This window comes from Mercenaria mercenaria, unplaced genomic scaffold, assembly GCF_021730395.1.
Source record: "Mercenaria mercenaria strain notata unplaced genomic scaffold, MADL_Memer_1 contig_4411, whole genome shotgun sequence".
Lineage (NCBI taxonomy): Eukaryota > Metazoa > Mollusca > Bivalvia > Venerida > Veneridae > Mercenaria > Mercenaria mercenaria.
Window position 1 is genome coordinate 26,523 of NW_026462638.1, and position 17,749 is coordinate 44,271.

General features: G+C 36.1%; 1 protein-coding gene across 1 annotated transcript; it reads left to right on the plus strand.

Annotated features, from left to right (window-relative positions):
- Window positions 1-231: 231 nt before the first annotated feature.
- LOC128553864 (heat shock 70 kDa protein 12B-like) lies at window positions 232-15,657 on the plus strand. The gene is made up of 5 exons (XM_053535055.1): window positions 232-252; window positions 8,743-9,048; window positions 13,535-13,756; window positions 13,896-14,052; window positions 14,393-15,657. Exons 1-5 carry the CDS (start codon window positions 232-234, stop codon window positions 15,448-15,450), a joined length of 1,764 nt encoding a protein of 587 aa, XP_053391030.1. The 3' UTR covers window positions 15,451-15,657.
- The last annotated feature ends 2,092 nt before the right edge of the window (window positions 15,658-17,749 follow it).

The following is a 17,749-nucleotide window of genomic DNA, read 5'->3' on the forward strand; positions in this document are numbered from 1 at the left end:
CAACACCAACATTATAATTGAACATCAGGCTCAAGTTAAGTTGTAGGAACAAGAGGACCATTATGGCCCTAGATCACGAGCTTCCCACCATCCTTGAACAGTTTTGGTAGATGGTCACGCAATGAAAATATATGTGAATTTTTTTAAAAATAGTGCCAATGTTTTCTGACAGGATGATTTTAGAAGTTGTCAATTACATTGGTGTATGCATGCGAAGTTATTTTTGGGAAGATGGGTAATGTAGGCATTGAAGTAAGACGAGTTAGAGAAATATTAACAATCAAATGAAACTAAAAGTACAAAGAATGTGGGCCGAACACGGAAAACTAGCCTCGCTCCTGTTGGCCATGTATTTTAACGATACCGACTGATGTGAAGGATTTATACTCAGTTCCAAAAGAAAGTGTGCACTTTTTAAGTTTAAATATTTCAAAAAATTCCCCGACGTTTTTGTTTCATTTTTTCATACACTAACTCTCAGGTATAACTCAAAATCTAAAATGCACACCAATTTGTTTACGAACTGATTTAAATTTTGGTACCAAACATTAGATAGTATTGTAGAACAATTAATAAATGCCTTTTTTTGTTAGGCCACTTGTCAGGATTTAATCATAAATGGAAAAATAAATGGCAGATATCTTTCTTTAGTATACAAAATGGGTTATTGGTGAAAATTTCGTTTTAAAAAAGGATTCAGGGAAAAAGTTGAAGAACATGGGGAAATAACCAAGTACATGTACCTTTATTCAATTTGTATTAAAGAAAATATGGTATTTGTCATATTGGCGCGCTAGTTTGTCGTTTTGGCGTGTTGGCGCTCTTCAAACGAAATAGCAGTACACTGGCACTTTTTACTAGAACTTCAAGATTAAATTCCAAATGAGACTGAACATCCATACCTCATGGTTGTCATGTGAAAATAGTCATTCAGTTAACATATAATTTTTACCAGACATTCAGATATTAATAAGAAATAAAGTTTCATTATCAATCTCGGCCAAGATTGAAAATGTTTTACAAATAGAGGCCAGATCTCTACCTCCAGTACCCTTACGAAATGGTCAAAAAGCTGCGAACATGCCGCGAACATACCTATTCGCAGGAAGTATTCGCGGGATATTCGCTGCTACCGCGATCATGCCGCGATTGGTTTGATACTAGTTCGCGGGATATTCGCAGGAAGACCAATGATCGCGGCATGTTCGCGAGAAGAACTAAGAAGATTATAATCTTTTGGTAAACTGTTACTGAAGAGCTTTTATAAGAGCAGGTAATTGTAGATCAATTAATTTATAACATTATCTGTAAGGTCACAGTATGAGTCTGATAAGTTAATTACAACCAGATATTCTGGACATGTTTAGAAGAAAATCTGTGTGCATTACAGACAGTTTTCATAAGTGATTCTTAGAGGCTGATAGGAATATATACTTTTTTTGTGGTAAGTCGGAAAATTTATGTTTAATATCTTTACTCATAAATCTCAATAAACATAAGGAATTTTGAAAATGAAACAGATATGCTTAACCTTTTGCAGAGCTGTATCGGATTATCTAAAAAGAAATATAAAACTAGCTTATTTTGACAATTTCTAAGCTTCATAAGTCTGATGATTAACATGTAAAACTATGACAGATTTGTAGTGATACATATAACTTATAAGCAGTGTGAAGAAAAAAACATTCGGATGAAATGAATACATGCACTCAGACACTGTTGTTGAAATGACAAGTAACAGTTAAAATTCAAACATATTTTATCATTAAAACTTTGTTTAAAATGCTCCAAATATGATATAAAAAAAAGTTCAGACATTGACAATCTGAATTTATTACAACCTCAGTGTTCAAGTTTATTCAATAAATTTAGATCCCTGATTCCTATTAATTTATTTGTTTTTGCACTTTTTCTGTACATGCTTTTTTGTACACAATTTCTGTAGTGATGGTTTTCAGTTAGTTCGCGGCATGTTCGCAGCAACTAGTTCGCGGCATGTTCGCAGCAACTAGTTCGCGGGAAGTTCACTGCTACTTGTTCGCGGAAAGTTCGCGGCAACTTGTTCGCGCCAAAACTAATTTGCATGTGAAAAATGAACACCAAACGAACATCCCGCGAACAATTATACCAACTGTATCAAAAGTGTTCGCGCCATGTTCGCCGGATATTCGCGGAATGATCGCAGCAAGTGTTCGCGGCAAACTATAATATTTCCGTAAGGGTAGCGCCATAATTACCACCAAAATTAGGTGTTGTACAGTGCACATTGTGTAACTGCACATGGTACAGTGTGCATTAAAACAAAGTTATATGAAACAGAACATGCTATTTATAACTGGTTTGATTTTTTGGGTTAAAATCATACATCATTTGTTTTCTTAAGCATCAGATAAGGCACGACGCTGTGTGCTGTGAAAGAATTAGAAAACAGCAGGTAAGAATGCCCTTTTTTATATTTAAGGCCATTTTAAGATTCTATTTCTGCCTTCTTTATCTTTATTGTGTGTTTGTTTGGGTTTAACGCCGTTTTCAGTTATGCAACGGCGGGCAGATCACCTAACCAGTGGTCCTGGATACTCTACCAGTACAAACCTACAAGTAACTGTCAACTTCCCAAATGAGTCAGAGGTGGGGGACAAATGATTTCAGACAATGTCTTTTATACGGGGATCGAACTCGCGATCCCGTGATCCGTAGATCGGCGCTATCCCTATTGAACTAAGTGGGCGGGATTTTATCTTTACTGAATTTAGTTGTAAGGCCAGAAAAAATCTGTGTTCCGGGTAACTCGATCAGCATGCAAATAGAGGCCCCTTCTAGCCTATTTTAGGGCTATTTTTTTATATATCTGTGATCACTTTTACTGTAATTATTCGAAAATATACAGAGCCACTGCACTCCGCCATTTTGTTGGCATCTATGCCAGCGTCCATATTTGTATTTTTTTTTATTTTTTTTTATGTATATAAGCTGTTTTCTCAATTACTTAAATCTCACACACTTTTGCACTGTGATGAACTGCACATGTTCCATAACCCTGCTTTATCGTGTAACCAGGTTTATAAAAAAAGGTAATTAGATTGGCGAATGGCAGGCGAGTGGGCGTTTCCAATCAATAACATGAGTTACCGATTCAAATGAAAGTTAGTACGAGTATATAGGTAGCTTTCAAAGAGATGGCATTTTGAATTGTACACGAGGTCACTAGGGTCAAGGTCAATGTCAATGTTGCTTAAAAATAGAAAAAAGCGGTTTTCGCTCGATAACTGGTTTGCACTGATGTATTGAAAAAAGCTTGGCCTATAGGTAGCTTATAGAAAAACAAAGACTGGAATTGTATATGGGGTCAGTGAGGTCAAGGTTAGCAAAACAAAAATAATCTTAAAACTTAGAAAATTCCATAGTGACGCATTGGTTAAGAGCGTTGGGTCAAAGCTACTTTTTGTGTTGTGGAACAGATGGATCGCGGTTAAAATCATTATGAGATCCTAAATTTTGTAATAAAAAAGATCATTTTATGCCACTGAGTCAAGGGCGAATGTCTCACTTATTAAAAACAGACTTTATAATTTTAGTTTGGACTAACTTTCTGTCACCAAATTTGGTGTGCAAGCTTATCTGAAGAATTAGCTTTTGATGATATTTGGGGTTACTGTTACTAAAAATAGAAAAAAGGTTAATGCTCATTATCTTCAGTCTCGGTACACCAAAGAAGTATAAAATACATATTTTATTGGGTGCACCTATTGTCAGTAAACTTTTTATTATCTTTTGGTGTATAGATAACTTTTATCAAACACAAAGTTTGGGAATGTATTGGGGGTCACTTTGATCAGGGTCAAAGTCACTGTAACTTTAAAATGGTTCCGCTGTGGCACAGTGTCCAGATTGTTGGGCTAAAGAGGTCTTTTTTTGCTGTGGAACAGATGGGTCGCAGTATTATTAAAATTAGCCTATTCAAAATTTCTTTTAGGCTTGAAAGCCAACTTTTTTTTTTCATTTTCATTGTGTTATAGTTCTATTATATAAGTATGCCTTTTTAAACCGTTAGCATAGACGGCGTATGATTGTATTATTTCATATGTTCAAGTTATTACAAAATAAGTATTCAAATAAGTAGTAGGATAACGGAATGAATTGCAAAGTTAAACTACAAAGACAAATGGTGAATTTCAACGCATGTTAAATCAACTTGTTATATAAATCAGTTTGTTATACAAATAATGCCCTAAGGAACATGTTAGCTATATATTTTAATAACGAACATATTTTGCTTGTCCCGATAGTTGGCTATAAACAGAATATGAAATAAGCAATGACTATGTATCTTCTTCTTCTTCTTGTCGTTCGCGACTACACTGTCAGTCCAGTAGCCTCGATGAAACTTCTGGTTTGCCGCAGATCCTCAATGCCTCCATACAGTTTCTGGTGGATTGAGGTATCTATCGGCCAAGTCGCAGCTCGCTCCTGATCATGCCTTTTACATCTCTGGAGTATATGCTCCGCAGTCTGATCTTCATCACATGGACAAGTTGGCGATGGTGCCAGTCTGTATTTCTTGTACATGTGAGCATTGAGCTTGTTGTGCCCTGAGCGGAGCCTGACCATCATCACTTGTTCAGACCGATCAAGGATGATGGTGACTTTCTCCTTGTAACTCACAGGTTCTCTTGGTTGTTCTGAATGAGCTCCTAGCTTAGCCAGTTTGTCTGCCTCTTCATTGCCTGCAAGTCCACAATGGGATGGAATCCACTGAAGTGCTACTTTGCAGGTTATACTCAGGCTCTTCATTCACCTGGCTAGCTGCAGAGCTTTATTGTTGATCAGAGCTTCCATGAGAGACAGTGCATCTGTGAGAAAGACGACTGAGGAGCTTTCTTCTGCCGAGTATTCAACCATTGAGACGGCCTTCTTGAGTGCTTCAGTCTCTGCCTTGTAATTGCTGCAGTGTTTTCCTGTGGCTGCATGTAGTGTTTCGTCTCTTGCCAGATGGGTATTGAATGAAAACTCCTGCTCCTCCATCTTTGACGGCGCATGTGGCTGATCCGTCTGTATAGACATGAGTCCATGATTCCGGAGGATAGTCTTCATTGATCATAGCAAGTGTGAGGCTCTTCCGAATGCTTTCATCCTTTTGCTTTCCGCGGTCAAGACGAGGAACAGCAAGTCTCGCAGTCACTGAGGACAGAACATTCGATAGAGGGTTTATAATGTCTTCACTACCTAGGGGAGTCGTTGGTACGCTCAGCTCAGTTTTGAACTCTCGGTTGAGTTTCTTTGCCTCGTGTACGAAGCTGCTACGTTTGAGCCGATTCTTTGTGTAGCCATCTAGCTTGGCTTTTATGGGATGGTCTTGAAAAGACCTGAACTTCTCTGCTTGAAGCACAACCTTTGCATGTCTTCTGTCTTGTAACGGCTGTGTGCCTGTTAGCTTCTCCATGAAGGAGATTGGTGTAGACTTTGTAGCACCTGTCATGATCCGCAATGCTTGGTTCTGAACCTTGTCTAAAGCCTGTTGGTTAGTTTTGGCAGTAGTGGACCAGGCAGTTGAGCTATACTCTAAATGGGGTCTCACTAATCCCTGATATACTGTCTTGAGTATTTGCTCATTTGCTCCCCACGTCGTTCCAGCAAGTTTGCGCATCATGGCAAGCTTCCTACGGGCATTCCCTTCTGCTTTCATGATTATGTATGAAGCAATCTCCGTTGCATGATACAGACTTTTTATTTCAGAGATTAGCCAATTTAATTGTGTATGTTTGCCACGTACCTGCGTAAAGGTAGCTACGCGCCTGACTTGTAATGATCCGACGAGCTCTACTTTGCTTTTTTACAAAGTTATGCCCTTTTTTGACTTAGCAATTATTGGGTGTGATTTTGTTTATCAGCTGGTATTTCACGAACCACTTAGAATGGATTCGAACTTCACACACTTGAGCTTGTTAACTTTGATTTTATGACATGCAATACAGAGGTAACATAACTCTGTTTTTCTATTTTACAAAGTTTTGCCGCTTTTTCAACTGAGCAATTTTTGGTAATCTTACGAGGGGCGGTTGGAAAATATCCGGACTTTTTGCTCTTTCTCAAAAATCTTTCAATATTTTTTTTTTTCTTTTTTTTTTATCAATTTTCAAAGTATTTCCCACCTACTAGTATGTCATATTCGTGGGAGCTTTTGAATTGCCTCTGCAAACCATGAAGTAGATCTACTGCTGAGGTACACATAAATTTACAGTTGAAATCAAAGCCGCCCTGGTCTTATATTTGTTTCGAGCAATCCGTGCTTTCAGTTCTGAAAGGAAATAAAAGTCGCAGGGACAAGGTCTGGGCTGTATGGCGTGTGGGGCCAAAAGTTTGAAAGAACTGATAAGGTCTACTGATGAGGCAGTATGAGAGAGGACATTGTCATGCAAAAAGGACATTTTTTCTGGCCTAGCATGGGATGCAACTTTTTCAGTTCTTCTTGGAGTTTATAGATTTGACTTGGCATGAAATGAGCTTAATCGTCTTAAGAGTTGGGGCTTTTGTTCCAGTTTCAGCATAGAGAATCAACATTTCAACCCCAGTGACAATACATTTCAGAAATTTATTTTCATCACGGTTGAAACGCCCAAAAGAATTCTTTTGCTATGGTCACCCTTGATGCCTTATGGTCTTTTGTCAGCTGTTTCGGCACCTACCTAGCATTAACCTGGCTCATAATTTTACGTGTAAAATCTTATGTGCCGACGCTCTACCGATCCTAAACTGATTAGCTACCTCCAGCAATCTTTTTGACAAAAACTTCCAACATTCGCCATCATTGTAGGTGTCACTGTCTCAGCAGGTCTCCCTGGCTTAGGGTTGTCCCTCAATATTGCCCTGCCCTCTCTAAACTGTGCCATCCAGCTTTAAACGTTTGAGCGGGATATGTAGGCTTTAGAAAAACGTTTTTGCAACATTTGAAAAGTTTGACAAGGTTTTTCACCCTCTAAAAGAGCGCGGGAATTTTATTACAGTTGTCTGTTCCTCCAGTCTAGAGTCCATGGTAGCCCTAACACCTATACTTCTCATTGAAAATAAACTGACCCGATTCATAGGCGATAAAATATAATTTTCGCTCATGTATAATACGTGTCGGTAGCCGCACGACGAAAGACAGTCGCATGAAAAGTCATAATATAGGAAAGTTCTTTTATTTCTTCTTATTTTTAGTGACAAAAAAGTCGAGCGTCGCTGTCCTCCGACAGCTCTTGTTTAGGACACTTTCACATGAAATAAAATTACATTAAAGATAGAAAAATGTCTACCTACCTACCCTGATTTTGTTCAAGAAACAGGTATAATGTATTTTTCTTTCTTGCCTAAATTAGCAATGATAGTGTCAGACTGACGCAGGGTTAAGTACAAATACACACTTATTGACAAACACTATAATACAGTTTAAAATACCAAGGTGATGAGAAGTAAATATTTGAGCATAATGTAATTTGACCTAAGATATTCTATTAAGATTGTCTTTTTATCACTAGTTTTTTTTTTTTTTTTTTTTTTTTTTTTTTTTTTTTTTTTTTTTGTTGTTGTTTTTTTTTTTTTTGCAGCAGCAGCAGCAGTCACGTATATAACAGCTTACGAATATGACTCTGATAGAAGTTTGTTAATAGACTACGCGTAGCCTAGTAGAATTTTATCAGAAGAGCATATAAACATTTCGTGTTTACCGTGTATTGTCAAATCTGATTTTAATGCACCACTTTTACTTTGAATAAAGTTAGCGTTTTCAAAGAAATTAATTTTTGTTCATTTAATCAACGTTTCTTTTAACTTTTGATTGTGGTAAAGACCCAAGTTTCTCCTTTGGACACTACTTGAGGTACAGCTGGGTAAAACCTTGACTAGTTGTTGGTCTCGGGAATTTTGACGAACCACTGATGGATGAAAATGGCTGACCACTAGCAAACCAAATGTAAGACAAGTAGTTCAAATATAAAGAGACATATCAGTTCTTCCTTCCCCGTGTCCTTTCTCAATAGCACCGTTTTACTGTACTGTGTTTTAGTATGTAGGCCTGTTTGAAGCATTCTGTCGAAATCTATTTAGTTACTACTATCATTTGCTATATATAAATGGCGGCGTAACAAAAGTGGCGCTGAAAGAAGTGAAAATTAAAAGAGATAATTTAGGGGGTGGTACTTAATGAAGCTTATTTAAACTTTCTAATCCCTTTTTCTTTTACTTTGTCTATAGTAGATGTATAATTTTTGATTGGAATTTAAGCCTCTGAAAATATGACATTCTAGAAAATGCCAATATAATATTATCAAGGATGTGTATTCTACATGAAATAAAGAATAGCCTGATTTAGGTGTGTTCAACCTGTACATGTATAGATATGTTCTGACATTGTTTACATGTATAGATATGCTCTGACATTGTTTATCTAAGAGTATAATCAAATATTACTTCCTGTTTCGAATAAAGAAAAGAAATGGTATGTTTTCAAAGTTATATATTTTTCAGGACAATAATCTTTAATTTGCATTATTTTCTATAATACGTAGCTATATACTTTAACTGTTTTCTTTTTGAACATGTATTCCATTTTAATTTTATTATAATACTATGTATTTGGAAACGAAAGTAGAGAGACAATATTCTTTAACTTGTAATATAACTACGACGTGAGTCTTTATTAGAAACATTTTCAATGTCATTTTCACTATAAAATATTCTCTTTTTTTTTTCCATATAAATTTAAAGGCTACGAGATTTTTAGTTGGAGCTATAGATTTTGGGACGACCTATTCCGGCTGGGCCTTTTCATTTAAGCACGAGTATGAGGCGGACCCAACAAAAGCAACAGTTAAACATTGGCTGTCCAAATCAGGAAATCTTGTGACGAACAAAACGCCTACCTGTCTTTTGATAAAACCAGATGGAAAAACATTTCAAGCGTTTGGGTATGATGCCGAAAATGAATTCAGAGATTTGGTTGATAAGAACCAGCATGGAAATTACTACTTCTTTAAAAGATTCAAAATGAAACTCTTCAAAAAACTTGGGAAGGTGAATTATTTACAAATATTACTATATTTATTGAATATTCAATCTCGGTATCATATGGCATAAATTTGACACGAAAATGGGAGAGGGGTTATGTTAAGTAATCACTATAGATTCATAAAAAGAAACTGATCGTTAGCTGTAATTTGTTTTATCGAACACATACCCGGCAGACTAGGTAGATTATAGACTAGTATTATATCTTACATAGTTGAAAAAAGGTCATAAGCGATACAAAGGGAAAACAGTTTGTTAGTGAAACCGATGTCTTAATAGAAAAGTAAATTATTTATTACTTTACTGAAAGCTTGGTTCAATTGCAAGAAACACTAAAATTTGAAGAAAAAAGAGTGTAAGACTTAAGTAAAATTGTTTGATGTCATAGTATCGCAAAAAGAAAGATAATTAACACTTCAGCATCAAGTTGTATAATAATAATAATAATACATGACTTGTACAAACCGGTGGTTCTACCTAGATGTCTACCCTAAGCAAGATCTTTGCCAACAGTTTTAAACAGTAAAGCCGCTACATACCCATATCACTGCCTCGGTAGCCTAGTGGTTCAGCGTCCGCTTCGAGTGCGGGAGGTCGTGAGTTCGATCCCCGGCCGCGTCATACCAAAGACGTAAAAAACGGTACTAGCAGCTTCCTTGCTTGGCGCTCAGCATTAAGGGGATAGTGCTAGGACTGGTCAGCCCGGTGTCAGAGTTATGTGACAGGGTGGGGTATCATGCCACGTGTCTACGGCGTGATATCCCAGTGAGGCAGCACTATAAAGTTGGACATTGTGCTCGCTCACTGCTAGTAGACACCGTCGTTTATATGACTAAAAATTTGATTGTTGAAAAAGACGTTAAACCCGAACACACACACACACGCGCGCGCGCGCCCGTATCTGTCCGTGGTGGCTTTACAGCCAAAAATCAAATAACGAAGCTGTTAATATTTCCTTCTCCCTCCATATATATGTATGCTTGTAAAATTGCGTTCATACCATTTTTAGGCTGGCGATATTCGCCAGACTATTATAACCATATGTTGAGTTTCTGTAAAGTTCAACAGGTGCTGAGACTGACAACACAAAATATAATTTCATGCGCAATTCAAATAGTCCGCCACGTTAATCAGTTTTGCCATAGAGTTGTATAAAGATTGTTAAACTTACCTGTTTCAATAGATCTACTTTCGCAAACATGTTATTATAATGTTTTATTTCTCTAACGGTAAATACTTGAAAGATAACATTAGAAAATATTGCATAATGATGGTAAATTAATTCGCCTCCATGAATGAAATGTCCGTATGAATGGAACTAACTCAACGTTGACCGCTTCGTTATAGATTATGACCTCGGTCTATAAGGAGCTAAGTAAACAAACGCTGGTTCCGAGAAACAATCGTCGATATGAATTATACTGCGCATTATTCGACGATCTGACATAACGTGGAAAATAAGAAATATGAAATATCAATTAAAATGAACTTATAGTGATATGAGTTATGTCAGGTCTTATATTTAGGGCTTAAGTTTTAAGAAACTATTCTTTCAGATCATTTGTTATAGGTACTAAGGGACGTAATCGCTGCGTGATTGTCACAGTAACGTGATAAGCAACAAATGACCACATTATATCTGTTTTTAGGCTATTTTTATACTAAATTCGTTTTACACATTCTGACGAATACTGAAAGATATAATGTAAAAAGCGCTTTGTTACCAATTTGCTTTAAGGGTGGGGGTGTAGATGTAGCGAGTTCTGTTTAAACACACGTTTTCAACTTTTTTCAGGTTATATTAAGATAGTGGACCCGTATTGGTAGTGTTTAACAATTGCACTAACTTGATACAGTTCTGAAGTTAACATATTTCGCACTGTGATTCATCTTTAAATGGCTTTTACCGTGTCGTTGTTGTTTGTTTGTTTGTTGTTTATTTGTTAATTTTGTATAAGTTATGTCTTTTTTCCGCCAGCTGAAACAGAGACAAATTTCAAAGTGATAGCCATTGTGCAAAATGATCACAGAGAATTCATTTTACCAAATATTTTTCTAAATGAAACCTCAAAATATTGCGTAACAATGATAAAACACAAAATAAAATTGGCGATAACAATTTTTCTCGAGTGCCTCAAGTAAAAGGATTTAATCGGAAAGAAATTAAGCTCCAACTTTTGAAAATTATGACCTTGCTTTATGCATTCATAAAGAACCATAGGGCAGAAGTAAAACCTACCTATATACATTTATTCAAAACTTTGTAAAAATAAATGCAAAATCAAAAACTTTTACAATTTTCAAAGATGTCTAAACATTCACCCTTCAGGTCAAATTCATTTGAAACAGCAAGAAATGACTAAGAAATGGCTAATCAAATAAAACATTTCCGCTTTTGTACGACAGATCAATGATAATATGTCTTTAAAAACAACAGTTTATCTTACTCGAAAAAAGAAAAATAATGAACAAAGTTTGGTCCTAGTAGGGTTTGAACCTACGCCCTCCTGAACAATTAGTAAAAGTAATCTCGTGGTAGGAATTGTATACTCTTAAAAAATACATTATTACGGGTACGCCAATTTTCCTAACCATCGTATTAAGGAAGCAACATGACTAGACTATAATCATCAACAGTTTATCTTACTCGAAAAAAGAAAAATAATGAACAAAGTTTGGTCCTAGTAGGGTTTGAACCTACGCCCTCCTGAAAAATTAGTTAAAGTAATCTCGTGGTAGGAATTGTATACTCTTAAAAAATACATTATTACGGGTACGCCAATTTTTCCTAACCATCGTATTAAGGAAGCAACATGACTAGACAATATCATCAACAGTTTATCTTACTCGAAAAAGAAAAATAATGAACAAAGTTTGGTCCTAGTAGGGTTTGAACCTACGCCCTCCTGAAAAATTAGTTAAAGTAATCTCGTGGTAGGAATTGTATACTCTTAAAAAATACATTATTACGGGTACGCCAATTTTCCTAACCATCGTATTAAGGAAGCAACATGACTAGACAATAATCATCAACAGTTTATCTTACTCGAAAAAAGAAAAATAATGAACAAAGTTTGGTCCTAGTAGGGTTTGAACCTACGCCCTCCTGAAAAATTAGTTAAAGTAATCTCGTGGTAGGAATTGTATACTCTTAAAAAATACATTATTACGGGTACGCCAATTTTCCTAACCATCGTATTAAGGAAGCAACATGACTAGACAATAATCATCAACAGTTTATCTTACTCGAAAAAAGAAAAATAATGAACAAAGTTTGGTCCTAGTAGGGTTTGAACCTACGCCCTCCTGAAAAATTAGTTAAAGTAATCTCGTGGTAGGAATTGTATACTCTTAAAAAATACATTATTACGGGTACGCCAATTTTTCTATCCATCGTATTAAGGAAGCAACATGACTAGACAATAATCATTAACAGTCCGGTTTATAGCGGGGCTCGAGCCCAAAATTTCCCTCATTCCGACAAGAAAATCGCCCCATTTGATCAATTTTCTTACATTCACACATAATGTGTGTGTTGGGTGGGGGATTGCATATTGAAATATAGATGTTGTGTTTGTTACCTTTATATTTTATCTGATATTATGTCCCTCAGTGTTTATTATCGCTTCGTAAGAAACATATATAAACGGTTATGGCACGCCAATTGTCCAATAATAACGTTAACCAAGGTTTACGGTAAAAAAAGTAGAATTAACAATTACAGATAAACAAGGGTTTTCGAACGTAAAACCAGGTTTTTCTAATACTTACCCATATTTTCGGGCGGCCCAGGTTTCAACTAGGGTTTTCAATTGAACTTTGAATTTCGGCCGTTATTTTAAGTTCACGAGCGTGAACCTATGTTTACGGAAGTAAACAAGGGTTCTCGGGTGTAAACCATAGCTTACGAATGTGAACATAATTATGTTAACGATCGAGAACTTAGGTTTACGACCGTGAACATGGGTTTAAAACCGTAAACATAGGTTAACGCTGGTGAACATAGGATAATGACCAAAAATCATAGTTTTGTTCGAGAAACCAAGTTTTTCGAACTTAAACCTACGTTCACGTTCATAAACTGTTGTTCACGCTCGTAAACCCAAGTTCATGGTCGTAAACATAGGTTCACGTCCGTATACAATGGTTCTCGGCAATCAAATTATCCAACAATTACATTCTTTGTCGAAAAACTATGATTATCGAATACTAACATAAATTTTCGAGCGAACACACAGTATAACGGGCTTAAACTATAGTTTACTCTCTTGGACCCATGTTTACGTCCGATAAACTAGGTTTCTTGATTGAACTTTAACTTGGATGCACAAGTTAATCAAGATCACAACAATACCCTATGCTCGCTTTAGTTTAATATAGAAAACCCATAATATCTAAGATTTTGCAAACATCTTTCCCGCACAGTTTTCATTGAGTGTTTTGTGGTAGCCAGCCTTTCTGTACTTTCAGTACTTTGATTGTTTTTTAAAAGGACTTGAAAAGAGACATTACATTAGAAGACGAATTTGGCAAATCCCTTCTAGCAACTGATATTTTTGCGATGTCTGTCAAGTTTTTGGCAGATGACATGCTGGCAAATGCTGGAAAAGGAATAGATGGCATACTTAAATCATCTGAAATCCACTGGGTTCTGACAGTTCCGGCAATATGGTCAGATGCTGCTAAACAGTTGATGAGAGAAGCCGCAGGAAAGGTAAATTACTGTTTCTATTTTAGCATTATATGGACATCAATGTTGTTGCACAAATAATAAAAAATTGAAAGCTAACAATTGTGTGTATTATTCTAAAATTCAAGCTTAGTGTTTACATATTTTATTATTTCCTTTGAAGGCTGGAATCTGTAAAGAAAGGCTGACAATAGCACTGGAACCAGAAGCGGCCTCGTTATATTGCCGACATTTGTCTGTCCATAAAAATGTTGGTTCAAGTGAATTTTCCATATCTAAATTACCAGATGGCAGCACATACATTGTCGTTGATGCTGGAGGTAATTTTGACATTTAGCATGTCACCTTTTAACCATTCTGGTTTGGTATTAGATGCATGAATTATGCATGGTGAGAGGGTTTCTTATAAATTTTGCATTGGAGCGGAATTCCGATTTCAAATTTAGACTTATATTTTGTGTTTGCATTATCGTCTAGGCTTCCTAAAATTACCAGCTAAATATAATTAGTCTATGACTATGGCTTTCTACACGTTATTTAATCTAAAAGCTTGGCATTTAGTCGTGTCTGGTTTCGAATATTATGGTACTCATTATCCAGTTTTGTAGAAATAAACATGTACCTAGACACTTAAGACATCATCTATGAACTATTTTACAGGAGGTACGATAGACGTTACGGTGCACGAGACTGGTAGTGCACATACATTAAGAGAGGTCAGAGCTGCCAGTGGTGGTGATTGGGGAGGTACTATGGTAGACAAGGCTTTTGAGAATTTACTGATTACTGTTGTAGGCAAAGAAGTGTACGACAAATTTAAGGTTGAGGAAACGGAAGACTGGCTTGATATGCTAAGAGAGTTTGAATGCAAGAAAAGAGAAACAATGGTTGATAGTAACAGTAGAATAGGGATGAGATTTCCAGTATCTCTTGCTGATCTACTTGCAGAAACACAGTGTAGCATACACGAAAACATTACGTCATCGAAATATGTAGGAATGATTGAACAGAGAAGAGATAGAATAAAGTTTTCCAATGAGGTTTTTATTAACCTTTTTGAAGATTCGTTGAAGAAAACAACTAGTCACATTAAATCTCTGATGTCAGAAGGTATGATGAAAGAAGTTAAAGTCTTGCTCATGGTTGGTGGTTATTCTGAGTCACCATTATTACAACATGCAATTAAAGAAGCATTGCCTGAAATTCAAGTGGTCATACCGTATGATGCTTCATCAGTAGTTCTAAGAGGAGCGCTGATTTTTGGTCACAATCCGTTATCAGTTACCGAGAGAATTCTCAAATATACTTACGGCACGACCTATACACCTTTATTTGTGGAGGGGAAACACCCAGAGAGTAAGCGTTTTACATCTGACGACGGAGATAGATGTCTAGATGTCTTTAGCAAATTTATAGAATTAGGACAAACGGTAAAACCGGGTGAAACGCAAATAACAAAAAGTTATTTTACACTAAAGAAAGATCAGTTGGCTTTGCTTTTCGAAATTTATGCTACGGAAAAGAGTGATCCGCTTTTCTCAGACGAAGAAGGATGCGTTGAGATAGGGAAATTGAGGATAGAGCTTGACAAGGAATGCGATGAACCTGAACGTGCAGTGAAACTATCGATGCTCTTCGGCGGGACAGAAATAATCGTGGAGGTGGAAGATGAAGTAACTGGGAATAAAAACATAACTACGCTGGATTTCCTTGGTTAAAGGCTAATATGAAGTGTTTAACTAAGATAAAATATTACCATTTTAATTAGGTTTGAAATACACTGGTTTTAATTTAGAATACACGTTCAATATGCAAGCGAATGATTCGCGGATTTGTATTTTCCATCATTTGTATGAAATAAATTGGTTATACAGCTTTTGGCAGGAGCAGCTTTCTGACACAAACGAAACCTACTTAAACCATGATTTTTATTTTCATTTTTGTTTGTGTAAATAACAGCATTTATATTAATCCAGTGTTGCGTATAGTTGAAGTCACACAAAGTAACCACGGCAGCTGTTAGAACAACATATGTTCTAGCGCACTTCCGTGAGCATATCATATGACGTGACGTATGTAAGCAAGCGTTTGAAGATGTGTGTTGTGACCTTGGAAATGTTCCAGCTTTGAGAAGTTACACGTACGAACGATGTTTATATTATTTTTCGAATGAAACGTACACTGACTGTAAATATACCCATGAAAATGACTCTTACCTGGACAATAATTTAACATTTATTCTAACATGGCTCGATTTGATTTCCAGTTAAACAAAGAAGAAAGTCAAGCTCTGTATATTCTGCGATAAACAACGGTTGACACGCGAGAGCATTATGACGTCAATTATGACGTCAAATTGCCGCATGACGTCCGATACATTACTCTTCGCGTAAATGAAGTCCAGCGTTACATTTATTAAAATATATCAATGAGCATGTCAGAATGAAAACAATCAAGGCCTTCTTGCGATTTATCGTCTAATTTACCACGGTTCATCGTTAAGATGCTTCTGTATTTAACCACTCGGGCTAACGCCCTCGTGGTTCAATTCCTACGCATCTGAACTCTGAACCGTGGTAAATCGGACGATAAACCACTCGAAGGCCTTGATTATTTGTTAATTCTGACATGGCTCGAATTGATTTCCAGTTAAACAAAGAAGAAAATCAAACGCAATATATCCTGCGATAAACAACGGTTGACGCACGGACCGGTAAGAGAGCATTATGACGTCAGTTTTGACGTCATGTAGCCGCCTGACGTCCGATACATTACTCCTCGCGTAAATGAATTCCAGCATAATATTTATTGAAATATATTAACGTGCATGTCAGAATGATAAAAAATCAAGACCTTCTTGTGATTTATTGACTAATTTACCACGGTTCATCGTTCAGATGCTTCAGTATTTAACCACTCGGGCTAACGCCCTCGTGGTTCAATTCCTACGCATTTGAACTCTGAACCGTGGTAAATTAGACGATAAACAACGCGAAGGCCTTGATTATTTGTTAAATAATCGTAAAATACATGTTTTTCTTGTGAAGTACATACCAGTTAACGCGTCATTAGTAGTTTGACTACTCAAATCGAAATAAAACACTTTAATTTACCAGAGCAAATTGCATTTCCTGGATTTAGTGGTCCAATTACGTTCTTCTTAATGCTCCTATCATTTTGAAGATGCTTTTTAGTAAAAAATTAAAAACATACTTTCAAAACTGTACAGCTCATCAGACCCATGAACATCTGATAAAACCACAAACTATTTTAAGTACCCATTGTCATGTATATAAGTTAATTGTTTGCCATCACCACACAAAATGTATACGTAACCAAGTATTCAGGTATACAGTTAAAAGTAACTTAAAGTAGCATGGCTTCCAAAACGTTTAAGTACAAAATGTACTTATCTTTCATATAATTTTCTTAAAACTAATGTAACTTGTACACGATGTATTTTTCCTGGACCTCTGCCTAGTATTCGTGTCGAAGTAAATGCTCGAGGATACTCTGGTCAAAGTCCACTTCCGACTGAATTCGAGACAGCGACCGTGCTAGGAGTCAGTTAATTAACATGTATAATATACACCCAATTTAATTTCAATACACTATTAATTGTATAAAAATCCTGCCATTTGTGTATTTAGTAAAGTACAGGTATAGAAACTAGTTGATTACCGAATAAATGCAATTGTGTCTTCGTAAAAATATGCAAAATAATATGTACGGAATTTAACGCTCGATGATTTTAAGTACATGTATCTAAAAAAAGACATTTGAAAATTATTAGCAATTATAAATCAAATACTTTTAATTTGAACACTGTGTACTACTGTTCACAGAACTGAATTGTAAATGATTAATATAAAATTTATTGGAAAGGTCTTCTATTAATGAATACCGAATATTCACCCAACCTTTGTATTGTCATATCAAGGTCTTTCATGACTAAAGCTTCTTTTCCAAAGTTATTCTAGTTTCTTTCAAAAGAAAACTAAGGAAGATCTATCCTAG